Source organism: Erpetoichthys calabaricus, chromosome 9 (genome assembly GCF_900747795.2).
Source record: "Erpetoichthys calabaricus chromosome 9, fErpCal1.3, whole genome shotgun sequence".
Taxonomy (NCBI): Eukaryota; Metazoa; Chordata; class Cladistia; order Polypteriformes; family Polypteridae; genus Erpetoichthys; species Erpetoichthys calabaricus.
In genome coordinates, this window is record NC_041402.2 from 76977238 (window position 1) to 76990425 (window position 13188).

The 13188-nt window shown below is 39.1% G+C and overlaps 1 protein-coding gene across 1 annotated transcript in view; it reads left to right on the forward strand.

Moving 5' to 3' along the window:
• The window catches only part of usp10 (ubiquitin specific peptidase 10), a 138835-nt gene that overhangs the window by 86923 nt on the left and 38724 nt on the right, over nucleotides 1-13188 (forward strand). The window contains exon 9 of the mRNA XM_028809787.2: nucleotides 3141-3240. Within this exon, the coding sequence (XP_028665620.1) occupies nucleotides 3141-3240 (100 nt within the window). The remainder of the gene's footprint in view (nucleotides 1-3140; nucleotides 3241-13188) is intronic.

Consider the following 13188-nt stretch of genomic DNA (forward strand, 5'->3'; position numbering starts at 1 on the left):
GAATGTAAAAAGTGTATCTTCAGTGACATTCTGGCTCCCGTAAGCTAATATACACTGCCTGGCCAAAAATAAAGTCGCCACCTGGATTTAACTAAGCAAATAGGTACAAGCCTCCTATTGGATAATTACTGCATGGGCGATTATCTTTCAGCTGGCAACAAGTTATTTAACCCCAACTGGTGCAATGAGTTGCTTCTCATTTCTTAAACAACCATGTCGAAAGACACATCTCGTGGTTGTGGAAAAGATGTTAGTCTGTTTGAGAAGGGTCAAATCATTGGCATGCATCAAGCAGAGAAAACATCTAAGGAGATTGCAGAAACTACTAAAATTGGGTTAAGAACTGTCCAACGCATTATTAAAAACTGGAAGGATAGTGGGGACCCATCGTCTTCAAGGAAGAAATGTGGCTGGAAAAAAATCCTGAATGATCGTGATCGGCGATCACTTAAACATTTGGTGAAATCAAATCAAAGAAAAACAGTAGTAGAACTCAGGTCTATGTTTAATAGTGAAAGTAAGAGCATTTCCACGCGCACAATGCAAAGGGAACTCAAGGGATTGGGACTGAACAGCTGTGTGGCCATAAGAAAACCACTAATCAGTGAGGCAAACTGGGAAAAAAAGGCTTCAATTTGCTAGGGATCATAAAGATTGGACTCTGGAGCAATGGAAGAAGGTCATGTGGTCTGATGAGTCCAGATTTACCCTGTTCCAGAGTGATGGGCGCATCAGGGTAAGAAGAGAGGCAGATGAAGTGATGCACCCATCATACAAGATCTTGGTGAAAAATTAATGCAACACTGGATGGAACTAAATCTTGTGACATTGCAGAAGTTTATCGAAACAGTGCCACAGCGAATGCGTGCCGTAATCAACGCTAAAGATGGTCCAACGAAATATTAATGTGTGACCTTTTTTTTTTGGTGGCGACTTTTTTTTTTTTTGGCCAGGCAGTGTACTTTCAGCATATTCTCCGCAAGCTCAGTATTATTCTCTGCTCTGTGCTTGTCAAGAAAATTCTGGACGACCTGCACAAATGACTGCTGATTCAGTTGGCAAGACCAGATCTGATGCAAATATTATTGTGAAAATATTGATTACTAATTTTCATATTTCACACTATAACCGTCCATCCAAATTAGTTGTACTTAATTCTCACTGTAATAGCTTTTTCACAGGTCGATAGGAGTAGAGTAGAAAAGAGCAAATACAAATGTGTGAACTTATTATTTTAGTAAATACCGTGTCTTCTGTTTAAAAATCACCCCATTGTATATCAAATTCCAGTTGTTTAAATCTTAAATATACTTTATATTGTAGTGTTTGCTTTTCTTGAATCATTTTTAGAGGTCATTTGGCATTGATGTAAAAAGAAAGTAGCATTTTTCTTGTTACTGACTGATTATAAAGTTTTTTTTTTTTTTTTTTTTTTTTTTTTTAAATGACCAAGCTTATGCTCAGCAGACAATGGTACGCCACAGCAGATTTTCAAAATGTGGTTAACTTCAGCTAGTGATGTAGAAGCTGTTGTCAAAATTAATGAAAGATGACTGTTGAGCAGTTTCTAAAATAATTCACCATGCTGTACCTTGTAGAAAATGACTTACTGGAAAAATTTCATCTTTTTGAATAATAATACCCCCAAAAGCACTGCAAAAATGATTTAAGATGAACTTGGAGCCGAAGTTTAAAGATGGAACAGTGTTTTGATTTGCAACTTGGGGGTCTAATTCCAATGTAGTAAAAGATGTACCGAGTCATGTAGTCAGGGTAAAGAAGAAATGGCAAACAAAGTCCAAAGAACATTTGAGGCAAATCCCGCAAGAAAATGAAACGAATTTATCACTAGATTGTCCACAAAAAGTTATACACAGTGTACCCAAGCAAATTCCATCAGTGTTGCAGTCTAGTGGAGGTCACACAGAGTACTGTGACTTGTTTTTAAAAATATATTTTTTGTTATCAGTGTTGATTTGTTCTTGTCCTAATGTCATAGAATAGTTCATTGAGCAAATAAAATTAATGACTGTATACTGTAGTGACCTTTTATTATTTCCTAAGTGGTGTAAGACATTTCCACATTACTGTACTTTACAGTAGTGTCTACAATGTAATACAGGAGTGAGAACAATAAGAAATCCAGCTGTTTGTTCCTGAAATAGGTACAGATTTAATGAATGCATATGTTTGTGACATGAAATTTTGTTTTTTGTTTTTTGTTTTTTTTTTTTTTTTTTAAAAAAAAAAAATAGCTGCAAGATAGCAATTAAACATCTTTCAGCTTATTGTTTAGTTACTTTTAACTTGTCATGCTTTGGCATTGAACGTAAAGAAAATCTGTCTCCATGAAACACATTATTAGTTTCTCTGCCACAGTGTAGGTTTCTTTAAAGACAAAGCATCTTGAACAGATCGGTAGAATGATAACAATTGACCAAAAATAATTAAGAGCTTGACTGCAATAGCTAAGGTGTTTAAAGAAGCTGGCAATCAAGACTATTTAGAGCCACTGTTCCTTCCCAATTGATCTGCCCGATTGAGACAAACTTCATAAAGGACTTGTTTTAATAGTCACACAGAAGTTATTTTAGACAGTTAATACTGCCAAAATCACTAGTCTGATCAGACATCTTATAGCCTTAGACTACTGCCAGTTTTGTGCCCTGCTTTACCCTTTGTATATTCTATGCATGTGTGCGTATTTGTCTTAAAAATTGGACTTTCTGTCATTCTTTCATTTTTGTATCTCACATGATATTAATAGACCTATGTTGTTGGGATCCTTTAGTGTTAATCTGTTTCAAGTTGCCTTGTTTACTGTGTGTTTAAACTTCTGTTTTTATTTGTGTGCTGTTTGTAATTTGAAAAGCTTCTAACTGTATTATGCCTGTGACCTTCCTACACCCCTCTGTACCTTTTATATAGAAATAAATGCACTTGATGCTTTACTTGGAATGCACTCAGAAATGGAAACACTCAAAAAAATAAATCCGTGAAAAAAGTCACTCATCACTTTTGAAAATTCAAAAATTAACTTTTCTGAATAGTGTAGTTCCATTCTGCTCAGTTCTTGTCAGTGAGGGGTTGCAAAAAAGTATACATGAATGCTTACTTTTCTGTGTATTCTGTGTTATCAGGGTCGACAAGAAGACGCAGAGGAGTATTTGGGGTTCATCTTGAATGGATTGCATGAGGAAATGTTGGCATTGAAGAGACTTGTTTTACCCAAGGAGGACAGTAAGTTTGTTTTACAAGGTATTTGTATAGGCTTCCCCTGCTTTGTAAAGTTAATGATTAAAGGCCGAGTTAATTCCTGACAATACCTTTATAAGACAAGTTTATAACACTTAAATTTATTTTTAAGCATTCCCTGTCCCCAAATATTGACCTCCATTACACCAAAATGACGAAGATTTAGTCAAGAATAGAGATACAGTGGACCTTTGACTTACGAACTCATTTCGTTCGCGAGGGCTGGTTGTAACTCAAGTTGGTTGTAAGTCAAGACTATTTTTCCCATAAGAAATAATGGAAATGCCCTTAATGTGTTCCGAACCGCCCACAGCAACACTTAACTTTTTTTAATAGAAAAGGGTTGTATGATGTGCATAATTTACCAAAAACACCAATAATTTTTCTAATGTACTAACCAAAAAGTTATAAAAAGTGCCTAGCCTACCAGAAACAACAATTTCATACTTTACTCACCATTTAAGTTGACATATTTGGCTTGCAGGAAGGAAGGAGGAGGAGATTGAAATTGAAGGTGGTTATTGTTTGGAAGGAGTTTCCTTATACAAATCTTTTCTTTGTAAAATTGTCGAGATGGTGTCGAAATGCTGTACATATTAGCGAGATCGGTCACACAAACGCCACTCTCATATTTCCACACAATTTCCTTCTTCGTTTCGATTGTAATCGCTTTCTTTACCTTCGCTTCCTTCCTTAGCAATTATCAAAATAAGTCACTGCACTGACCGAAATTACGTCCACAAACACATGTATCTGGGCTCCAACTGCCGCTTACAAATGCCCTCGGCTGTTTGTTTACAATCGCACAAGCGGATACACGTGACCGCATTCGGGTCGTAACAAAAGATGTTGGTTGTAATTCAAAACTAAAATTTTGGTCATAAAGCAAGTTGTTCGAATGTCAGGCTGGTCGTATATCAGTGGTCGACTGTACTAAAGTTTTTCCTTCATAAAATATTTTTAATAAGGCATTTCTTCTACACTTTCTCTTCAAGTAGCCCTTTGGCTGTTCCAGTTCTTTTACAGTCTTTTGTTAGAACCATGTGTTCTTTACATTGAACTGCACTTTGCTATGAGAATGCATTTGAATGCATATTCAGAAAGCATTTGATAAGGTGCCACTTGAGAGGTTGGGCATCAAATTAAAAGTGGGAGTTCAGGGTGATGTATTTAGATGGGTGCAGAATTGACTCAGATACAGGAAGCAGAGGGTGATGGTGCGAGGAACCTTATCAGAATTGACCGATGTTAAGAGTGGTGTTCCACAGGGGTCAGTGCTAAGGCCACTGCTATTTTGAATATATATAAATGATAAGAATACAAGTAATAAGCTGGTTAAGTTTGCAGATGATACCAAGATAGGTGGATTAGCAGATAATTTGGAATCTGTTATATCATTACAGATGGACTTTGATAGCATACAGGATTGTGCAGATTTGTGACAGATGAAATTTTATGTCAGTAAATGTAAAGTATTACACATAGGAAGTAAAAATGTTGTGTTTGAATACACAATGGGCGGTCTGAAAATCGAGAGTACACCTTATGAGAAGGATTTAGGAGTCTTTGTCTGGAAGTCGATAATTTAAGAGTCCACTGTGTTCAGAAGCCATTAAGAAGTCCAACAAAATGTTGTTATATAGCACGGTGTGTGGAGTAAATGTCTAAGGAGGTCATGCTCAGCCTTTATAATGTACTGGTGAGGCCTCATCTTTTGGTCTCCAGGCTACAAAAAGGATATAGCAACCAGCAGCAGCGAGCACATCACACCCATCCTGCTCCGTCTTCACTGGCTCCCTGTGTCCTACAGAATCGAATATAAAATCCTACTAATAACCTACAAAGCTTTAAATAACCTCGCACCAAACTACATCAGTGACCTCCTCCATCACTATGTGCCTGCCCGCCCATTAAGGTCCTCTGATTCTGGTAATCTTGTTGTGCCCCTCACTAATCTACACTCTATGGGTGACAGGGCCTTCAGTTGTATAGCGCCCAGACTCTGGAATGACCTACCCAAAATTAATCGGGTCAGCTGACTCCATGAATTCTTTTAAAAAACAACTCAAAACTCATCTGTTCAGTAAGGCTTTTAGCTCTACTTGACTTTATTACCTTTCTCTCAGTTTACTTCTCTGTCAAGATGCCAATGTAACCTGTATGTGTGTGCTAGACCATCAGTTATGTTGTCTGTTTTTTTCAGAATTTACTGTCTTAATCTTCTTAATTTATTTATCTGGTTTGTACAATGCTATATACTGTATATTCTGCCGTTCTTTATTATATTGTGTAAGTGCCTTGAGCATGGGAAAGGCGCTGTATAAATAAAATGTATTATTATTATTATTATTATAGCAGCACTAGAAAAGTTCCAGAGAAGAGTGACTAGGCTGATTCCAGGGCTACAGGGGTTGAATTATGAGGAAAGATTAAAAGAGCTGAGCGTATACAGTTCAATCATGTCACCTCTTAATCTTTTGTTTAAAGTGTTTAAAATTATGAAGGGAATTAGTACAGTGGATCGAGACTTATTTTAAAAGAACACAAGTGACACAGTTGGAAACTTGTTAAGGGTAGATTTCGCAAAAACATTAGGAAGTTTTTCTTTACACAAAGAACAATAGACACTTGGAATAAGCTACCAGGTGGTGTGGTAGACAATAAGACTTTAGGGACTTTCAAAACTCGACTTGATGTTTTTTTTTGGAAGAAATAGGTGGATAGGACTGGTGAGCTTTGTTGGGCTGAATTGCCTGTTTTCGTCTAGAGCAGGGGTCCTCAATCACAGTCCTGGAGGGCCGCAGTGGCTGCAGGTTTTCCTTCCAACTGATTTCCTAATTAGAACTCGGGCTTTGCTGATAATGAAACTTGGTATTTAAATTTATGCTTTGTTAGTGCTTTCATTCATCCAAGAGAAATTGTAATTGCACTGTAGAGTTTTCTTTACCTGAGAGCATTATCCATGTGTTTTGTGGACTAGAACAGAATTAAACTTGATACTCCTTCCAATTCCCCTCTCATTTATTTCTAAATTTCTTTTAAACACAGACAATTAATGGTGCAAATGCACAGGTTTAAAAGGAAGCACGTTGGCTGGAGAACCGCTGGTTTATTGGTTATCTGCATTTTATTATTAACTACTGTCTGGTTAACAAAACAGGCAACAATGCAAATTTTAAATACAGCTGCTAAAACTACAATAGGCCATTACAGGCTCTGAATTGTAACAGGCAAGATAACTAAAATTAAGCCCAAAAAATGTTTTGCTTTAGTAGTAAATAAATGGGTTCTAATGAAGAAATTGGTTTAAGTGGAAACCTGCAGACACTGCGGCCCTCCAGGACGTAATTGAGGACCTCTGATCTACAATGCCATTAAATTTGTCTTTGATGAATGAAAGTGCTAACAAGGCATATAGTTTTACACCAAGTTTTATGGTTGGAATGAAAACCTGTAGCCACTGCGGCCCTCCAAGACCGTGATTGAGGACCTCTGGTCTAGAGTGTTCTAATGACTGAGACTATGATATTTCATCCCCTTCATCTAGCCCAGGGGTCACCAACATGGTGCCCGCAGGCACCAGGATGCCCCCAAGGACCACATGAGAATCATGTCAATCATGGAGAATCCACTGCATCCACTAAACAGTATCATCTCCAGACAGAGGAGCAGCTTCAGCTACAGACTGCTGTCACTGTCCTGCTTCACTGACAGACTGAGGAGATCGTTCCTCCCCCACACTATGCGACTCTTTAATTCCACTCTGGGGGGGCTGGGGGCTAAATGGTAACATTATACAATGTTACTGTCTGTTATACCTGCATTTTTATCACTCTTTAATTTAATATTGTTTTTTATCAATATGCTGCTGCTGGAGTATGTGAATTTCCCCTTGGGATTAATAAAGTATCTTATCTATCTATCTATCTCTGTCTATCTATCTGAGTCGCCCGCAGACCTGTTCTAAAAATAGCACAACTCACCAGTGAGCAGCGTCTAAAATTTTATTTTATTCTGTTGCTATTCTTCTTTAATCACAATTGCATTTATATAGATTTGAAAATGACAGTATCTTTAAAAAAAAAAAAAAAGCATTTAAAACATGTTTATTATACATGAAGTTTAGGTAAACTGTTCTATTCTAGTTCAACAGTCAGTATTATGCACATGACAAAACTTCAGCGTTCATGGAGAGTAAGCTAGCTGGCGCAGCGAAGATGGGGAGCTGAATGTGGTTTCTTATCCCAAAAACATGGCAGAAAAAAGAAAGACAATTTATCATTTTCACAGTGAATGGGAGGAAGAGTTCTTATGTTTTTTTTTTTTTTTTTTACTACTGTGAAAGAAACCTGTGTGTGTCTCTCATTTGCGGGGTGACTATGGCGACGGCAAGGCGTCACAATGTGGAGAGACTCTTCACTACGTGTCACAAAAGCTACCATGCTAACTACCCACCAGGCAGTGCACTACGGGCAGCAAAAGCCTGCGAGTTAAAGGCAGCTTTGGTCAAGCAGCAGTCTCTTTTTACAAGACCAGCGAAAAACTCTCAAAAAGCAACTGAAGCCTCATTTAGAGCTATACATTTTCTGATAAAGAAGAAAAGGGCATTTTCAGATGGGGACCTTTTCAAAGAAACAATGATGATAATTGCTAACACTGTACTTAAACATGAGAAAAATGGAACCAATCTAATCTCCTCTCTCTCCCTCCGATGTTTCGGCTATGTCTGGTAACTTAGCTAATCAGCTGGACTGGGATCTGGTGAAGTGCAGTTGGTTTAGCATCCAGTGCGACGAGTCCGTGGACAGCAGCAGTACAGCCCAGCTGTTGGTCTTTATCTGGATGGTGTTTGATGATTTCTCCACAAAAGAAGAACTCCTGACACTACTACCACTAAAAATCAATATGAGGGGAGTTGACATTTATAACGCGGTGAAGGAGTTTTTCGTGCAGAGAAATGATCCATTGGAAAAGCTGGTATTGGTGACTACAGACTGGGCCCCTGCTATGATCGGCTGACATACAGGTTTCATTGCTCACTGTAAAGGTGACCCAGACTTCTCAAAATGTCTGCATTACCACTGCATCATTCACCAGCAGGCGATATGTGCAAAAGTGATCAGCTTAGAGCACGTGATGATTCCCGATGTGAATATCATAAACGGCATCCGCTCCAAAGCGAAACAGTACGGGATATTCAAGGTGCTATTGGAGGAGATGTTAGCTGAATATGGTGACCTGCTGCAACACACAGAAATCCAATAGCTCAGCAGAGGACGAGTTTTACTTCGTTTTTTTGTCACTTTTGGGTGAAATCAAAGTGTTCATGCAGTCCAAGGGGGCGAAGACGTCTCGCTGTTAGAGGACAGAGTGGACACTTGACCTTTTTAATGGATATTACTGGGAAACTAAACCAACTGAACTGCGAGCTGCAAGGCAAGGGTAAGACTTGTTGATATGGTAAGTACTTCAAATGCATTTAAAGCCAAGATGAACATTTTCTCTGTGCATTTACAGAGATAAAAGGTGCTGCCATTTCTCTCTGTGCAGTTGGTGCTGCAAGACAATGCTTATGCATCCAAGACATTTGACAAAGTTGTAGAAATGTGCTGTCAAGTCATAAACAGACTTGGGCAAGAGTTTGAGAACAGGTTTCGTGACCTTGATCATCTTGAGCCATGTGTGTCATTTATTTCCAATCCTTTCATGAACATGGACATAACATGCATTGCTGAGCAACTAAGTACAACGTTCAACTTGGATACTGTACAAGTGGAGATCGAAATTGTAACATTGCAAAATGACCTCCACCGCAAAGCCTACCCGGCTGCACCAGACTTTTGGTGCCTTGTTGACACAGAAAAGTGCAGTGGTGTATGCGCAGCTATGAAGGTTGCCAGCCTGTTTGGTTCAACCTATCTCTGTGAATCAGCGTTTTCTGACATGAACTTCATGAAGAACAAACACAGAACATGCCTCACTGATTCACATCTGCAAGACTCACTCAGAGTTGCAGTGTCAAGTTACACAACAGATTACAATACACTGGTGAACAGCATGCAACCCCAGTCTTCCCACTGACAAAGAAACAGATACCAGATGTTGTCATTGGCAACATGGCAGTGCCATGGCAAAGTTGAATTCAAATATCGAAAAATTTTGTTCAATTCAAAAGTCAAAAGTGTGTTCATGAAATGTAACAGATATATATAATATTTTTAAATACTGCAGATTTGGTCATTAGTTTAAAATGTGGTAAGATTTATTTAAAATTCTGAAAGTTTTTTGTTAAACATCACATAATTGATAACTTGTTCAAACGTGGTGCAACATAGTTCATGATTTGTTAAAAGGGTTTGTTGGTGGTTAGTGAAAATGGGACCTGGTGATTTCCTGTGAAATGTTGTATCATTCGAAAATTTAAACAATTGCTGAGATTAATATAAGTAAAGTGTTGAATATTGATATTATCTGTTTCCCACCTTAACTCATTGTTGATAAAATCATAAACATGATCAGTGTCTTCACATAGATGAGTATCATTAATCATTAATAATAATATATAACTAAAGTTAAACTGAGCAAATTTGTTATTTAAGAGTGTATCAAACTGGTAGACCTTCGTATGGCTCAGTACCCATGAAGTAGCTCTCAGTTTCAAAAAGGTTGGTGACCCCTGATCTAGCCTCTTCCACACATATGCCTTACTGCAAGTGAGGGCAGAGCTGGGTGTTGGTGATGCAGGCTGTAATTTAGGTGTACTTTCAATGATGATTCTTGAGGCGAAAGCTTTGAAAATTGTACTATTCTTGGTTATTGTAATGGCAAAAATTAAGCTTCATTCTGGTTTGTGACGCAAACTGGTAACTTTTTTGTATTTCCAAATTTTTGTTCAGTGGTAGTGTGTATTTTAAGGAATATCTATTATTAGTACATTTTTCAAAACTAGTTATCAGAAATTTGAAGTCTCTTTACTGAAGTTCTAGAGTTATACATTTTGTCTAATCCTGAAACTGTCCTATTTAGATTAATGTTCTCATAAATTTAGCATTTTGATTATAAAAGCATCTTTCTTATTCTGAGTGAAAACATTTGCATTATATACAGTGTATTTAAGTGAAAATTATTGCATGAATTCACTTTTTTGGGCTGTACTTGTTTAGTTGGTAAATGTTTACAGATAGTTTTACATAGCCATTTTCCAAGGCATCTAGGATTTTGCATATTAACTCTTTTAGGGCAGATGTCGACTTTTGTTGACAGGAGGGGTTGAGGGCAACAATCAGCTGTTAATGGTGACATAACTCACTGTTGCGTCACTGTTGAGTGCATTCACGCAGCCGATGCACCTATGGCAAGGTTTGTGTGGGAGGAATACCCAGACATTGATCTGTGGGAGCCAAACTGGATACCGGACTCCATAAGACAGCATGGCTTGCTTTTGGACACGACAGACTACCAGCCGCTGGACTACTTCAGGTTGTTCTTTCCTGATGCTGCCTTTCAGCTACTGTCAGATGAGACAAACAGGTATGCAGAGCAATTTTTTGAATCAAGGGGTGCGCTTGCACCGCATTCTCATTTTGCAACGGAAACCCACAACAAAAGACGAGATGAAGGGCTTTGTGGCATTATAGAATGGGTCTAGACTAGGGATATAACTTCATGGAGCATTGGTCCAAATGTGCTTTGTCCCCTGGTTTCTTTGGACAGGTTATGCCGTGTGATAGGTACGTGCTCCTGCAAAGTTTTATTCACTTCTGTGATAACCAGAAGCAAATCCTAAGGGGTGAGCCAGGCTATAACCTCATGTATAAAGTTCAGCCCCTGCTTGATATTTTGGAACCAACATATAAACAATTTTATCAGCCTGGCCCCTTGACAAGTCAGGTTGTGCTGGAGCTGCTTCAGGGCTATAAACATTTGGGTCATGTTGTGTACATGGACAATTTTTATACATCACCAGAATTGTTAATGGAGCTACAGAGCAGGGGAATTGGAGCTTGTGGCACAGTGAGGGTGAACAGGAGACACATGCCTTCACAGTTGAAGCCAGACAGGCTGAAGTTGAAAAGAGGTGAGAATTCTTTTTTCATGCAGGCAGAAAACTTGGTGACAGTGGCATGGCACGATGTCAGACGGGTGACTTGTCTCTCTACAGTACACAAACAATATATGTGAGAAAGTTATTCATCAAAAGGGAAACCCAGAAGGTAGGAAGCTGGACAAGCCAGTTGCCCTTGAGGAGTATAACTGTAAAATGGCTGGAGTTGATCGACTGGATCAGATGCTGGGGTCATACGCTTACGGCCATAAGTCCACCAAATGGTACCACACTGTGTACCATCATATGCGTGAGATTGCACTTACAAATGACTATATATTGTTCAAGCAGGCAAACAGTGACAGCACTATGACTGCAGCAGGTTTCCCCAAGAAGGTGTTTGACAGCTTGCTTGCAAAGTATGTTGCAGTGCCTTTAGCAAAGCGAGGAAGGCCATCACAAAGAGCAGTGCCAGACAGGCCGACTGAGTGCCACTTTCCTGCAACATATGAGGACAAAAAATACAAACCTGACAATTGAAAAGGAGGTACCAGTGCAACACATATTGGAAGCAGTGCAATGTGCCAGTGCATGAAATTGGCTGCTTTGTGCTATATCAAACTTTGCAGGACTTTGCTGTGTAACATGTATGTGAAATCATATAGTATGCAGTCTCCTACAACATGCAAGACAGTAACATTTGTCAAAAATAAATATTTTTTGTTGATTTGATATGTTAAACCATTGCTTTGTGTTCTTTTTTTAAAAAAAAAAAAAAAAAAATTTTTTTTGGGAGAAAAGAAACAAAAAAAAAATTAGCCCTAAAAGAGTTAATCTGTTGAAAGAATGGCACGACCCGTAAAAAGCCCTGGTCACATCAACAGCAGTCATTCAAACTGAATTCTCTATTAGTTATGATTTGACGGATGCCCAGAAGGCAGAGTTGCTGACACTGATTGGAAGAAACCGCCTTTTCGGCCTTGCCTGGCCAGACAGAAATTGCAAAACACAAGATCGTAACTGCACCCGGTGTTACTGTACATGTGCCCCAATATCGCCTGTCAGAGGCAACAAGGAAGGTGATGCACAAGGAGGTGAAACAAGCTCAAATTTGTGGTTATCCACAAAAGCAAACATGAGTGTCAGAGTGCAGTTGTTCTGGTCTCAAATCCAGTTGCAAGAAAACCACATTCGCCACCCCAGATGGGTTGTTAGAATTCACCAGGCTCACTTTCAGTTTCCATGTAGCTCAACTGACTTTTCAGATCCTGTGTCCCCATTCTGTAAGCATGGGTGTGTACCTTGATGATGTGGTCATTTTCAGTAACAACTGGAGATCTCACCTTGACTGCCTGCAGGTGGTGGTTGACAGTTAGAGTTAGCTGTCAAACCTGCCACGCTCAAAGAAGTGCAGGCTGGGTATGTCGGAAATCCATTATTTAAGGTATTCCATGGAGAATGGTCTGCTCAAGCCTCAGATGGACAAGGTGGGGGAGGTGCTTGCATAGCCACATCCCGAAATTCAGAGGCCGGTTCATGCCTTCCTTTGGGCTTGCGGGGTACTACAGGTGGTTCATTCCCAATTCTGCACATTGGACCACCCCCTTTACTGACTTAACAAAGGGCAGAAAGAACCGCAGTGTTGTCTGGACCGATGTGTGCAACAGAGCCTTCTCAGAATTAAAAGCCGCTTTATCCTCATTAACGGTTCTGCAGAATCCGGATTTTTCTAAAGAATTTGTTCTGCAAATGGAATCAAGTGCTTTTGGTTTAGGAGTGGTGCTTTCCCAACATTTTGAGGGGGTGAGCACCCCATCACGTTTCTCAGCAGGAAACTGCTTCCCATGGAGCGAAAATACTCAACCATAGAGAAGGAATGTTTAGCGATT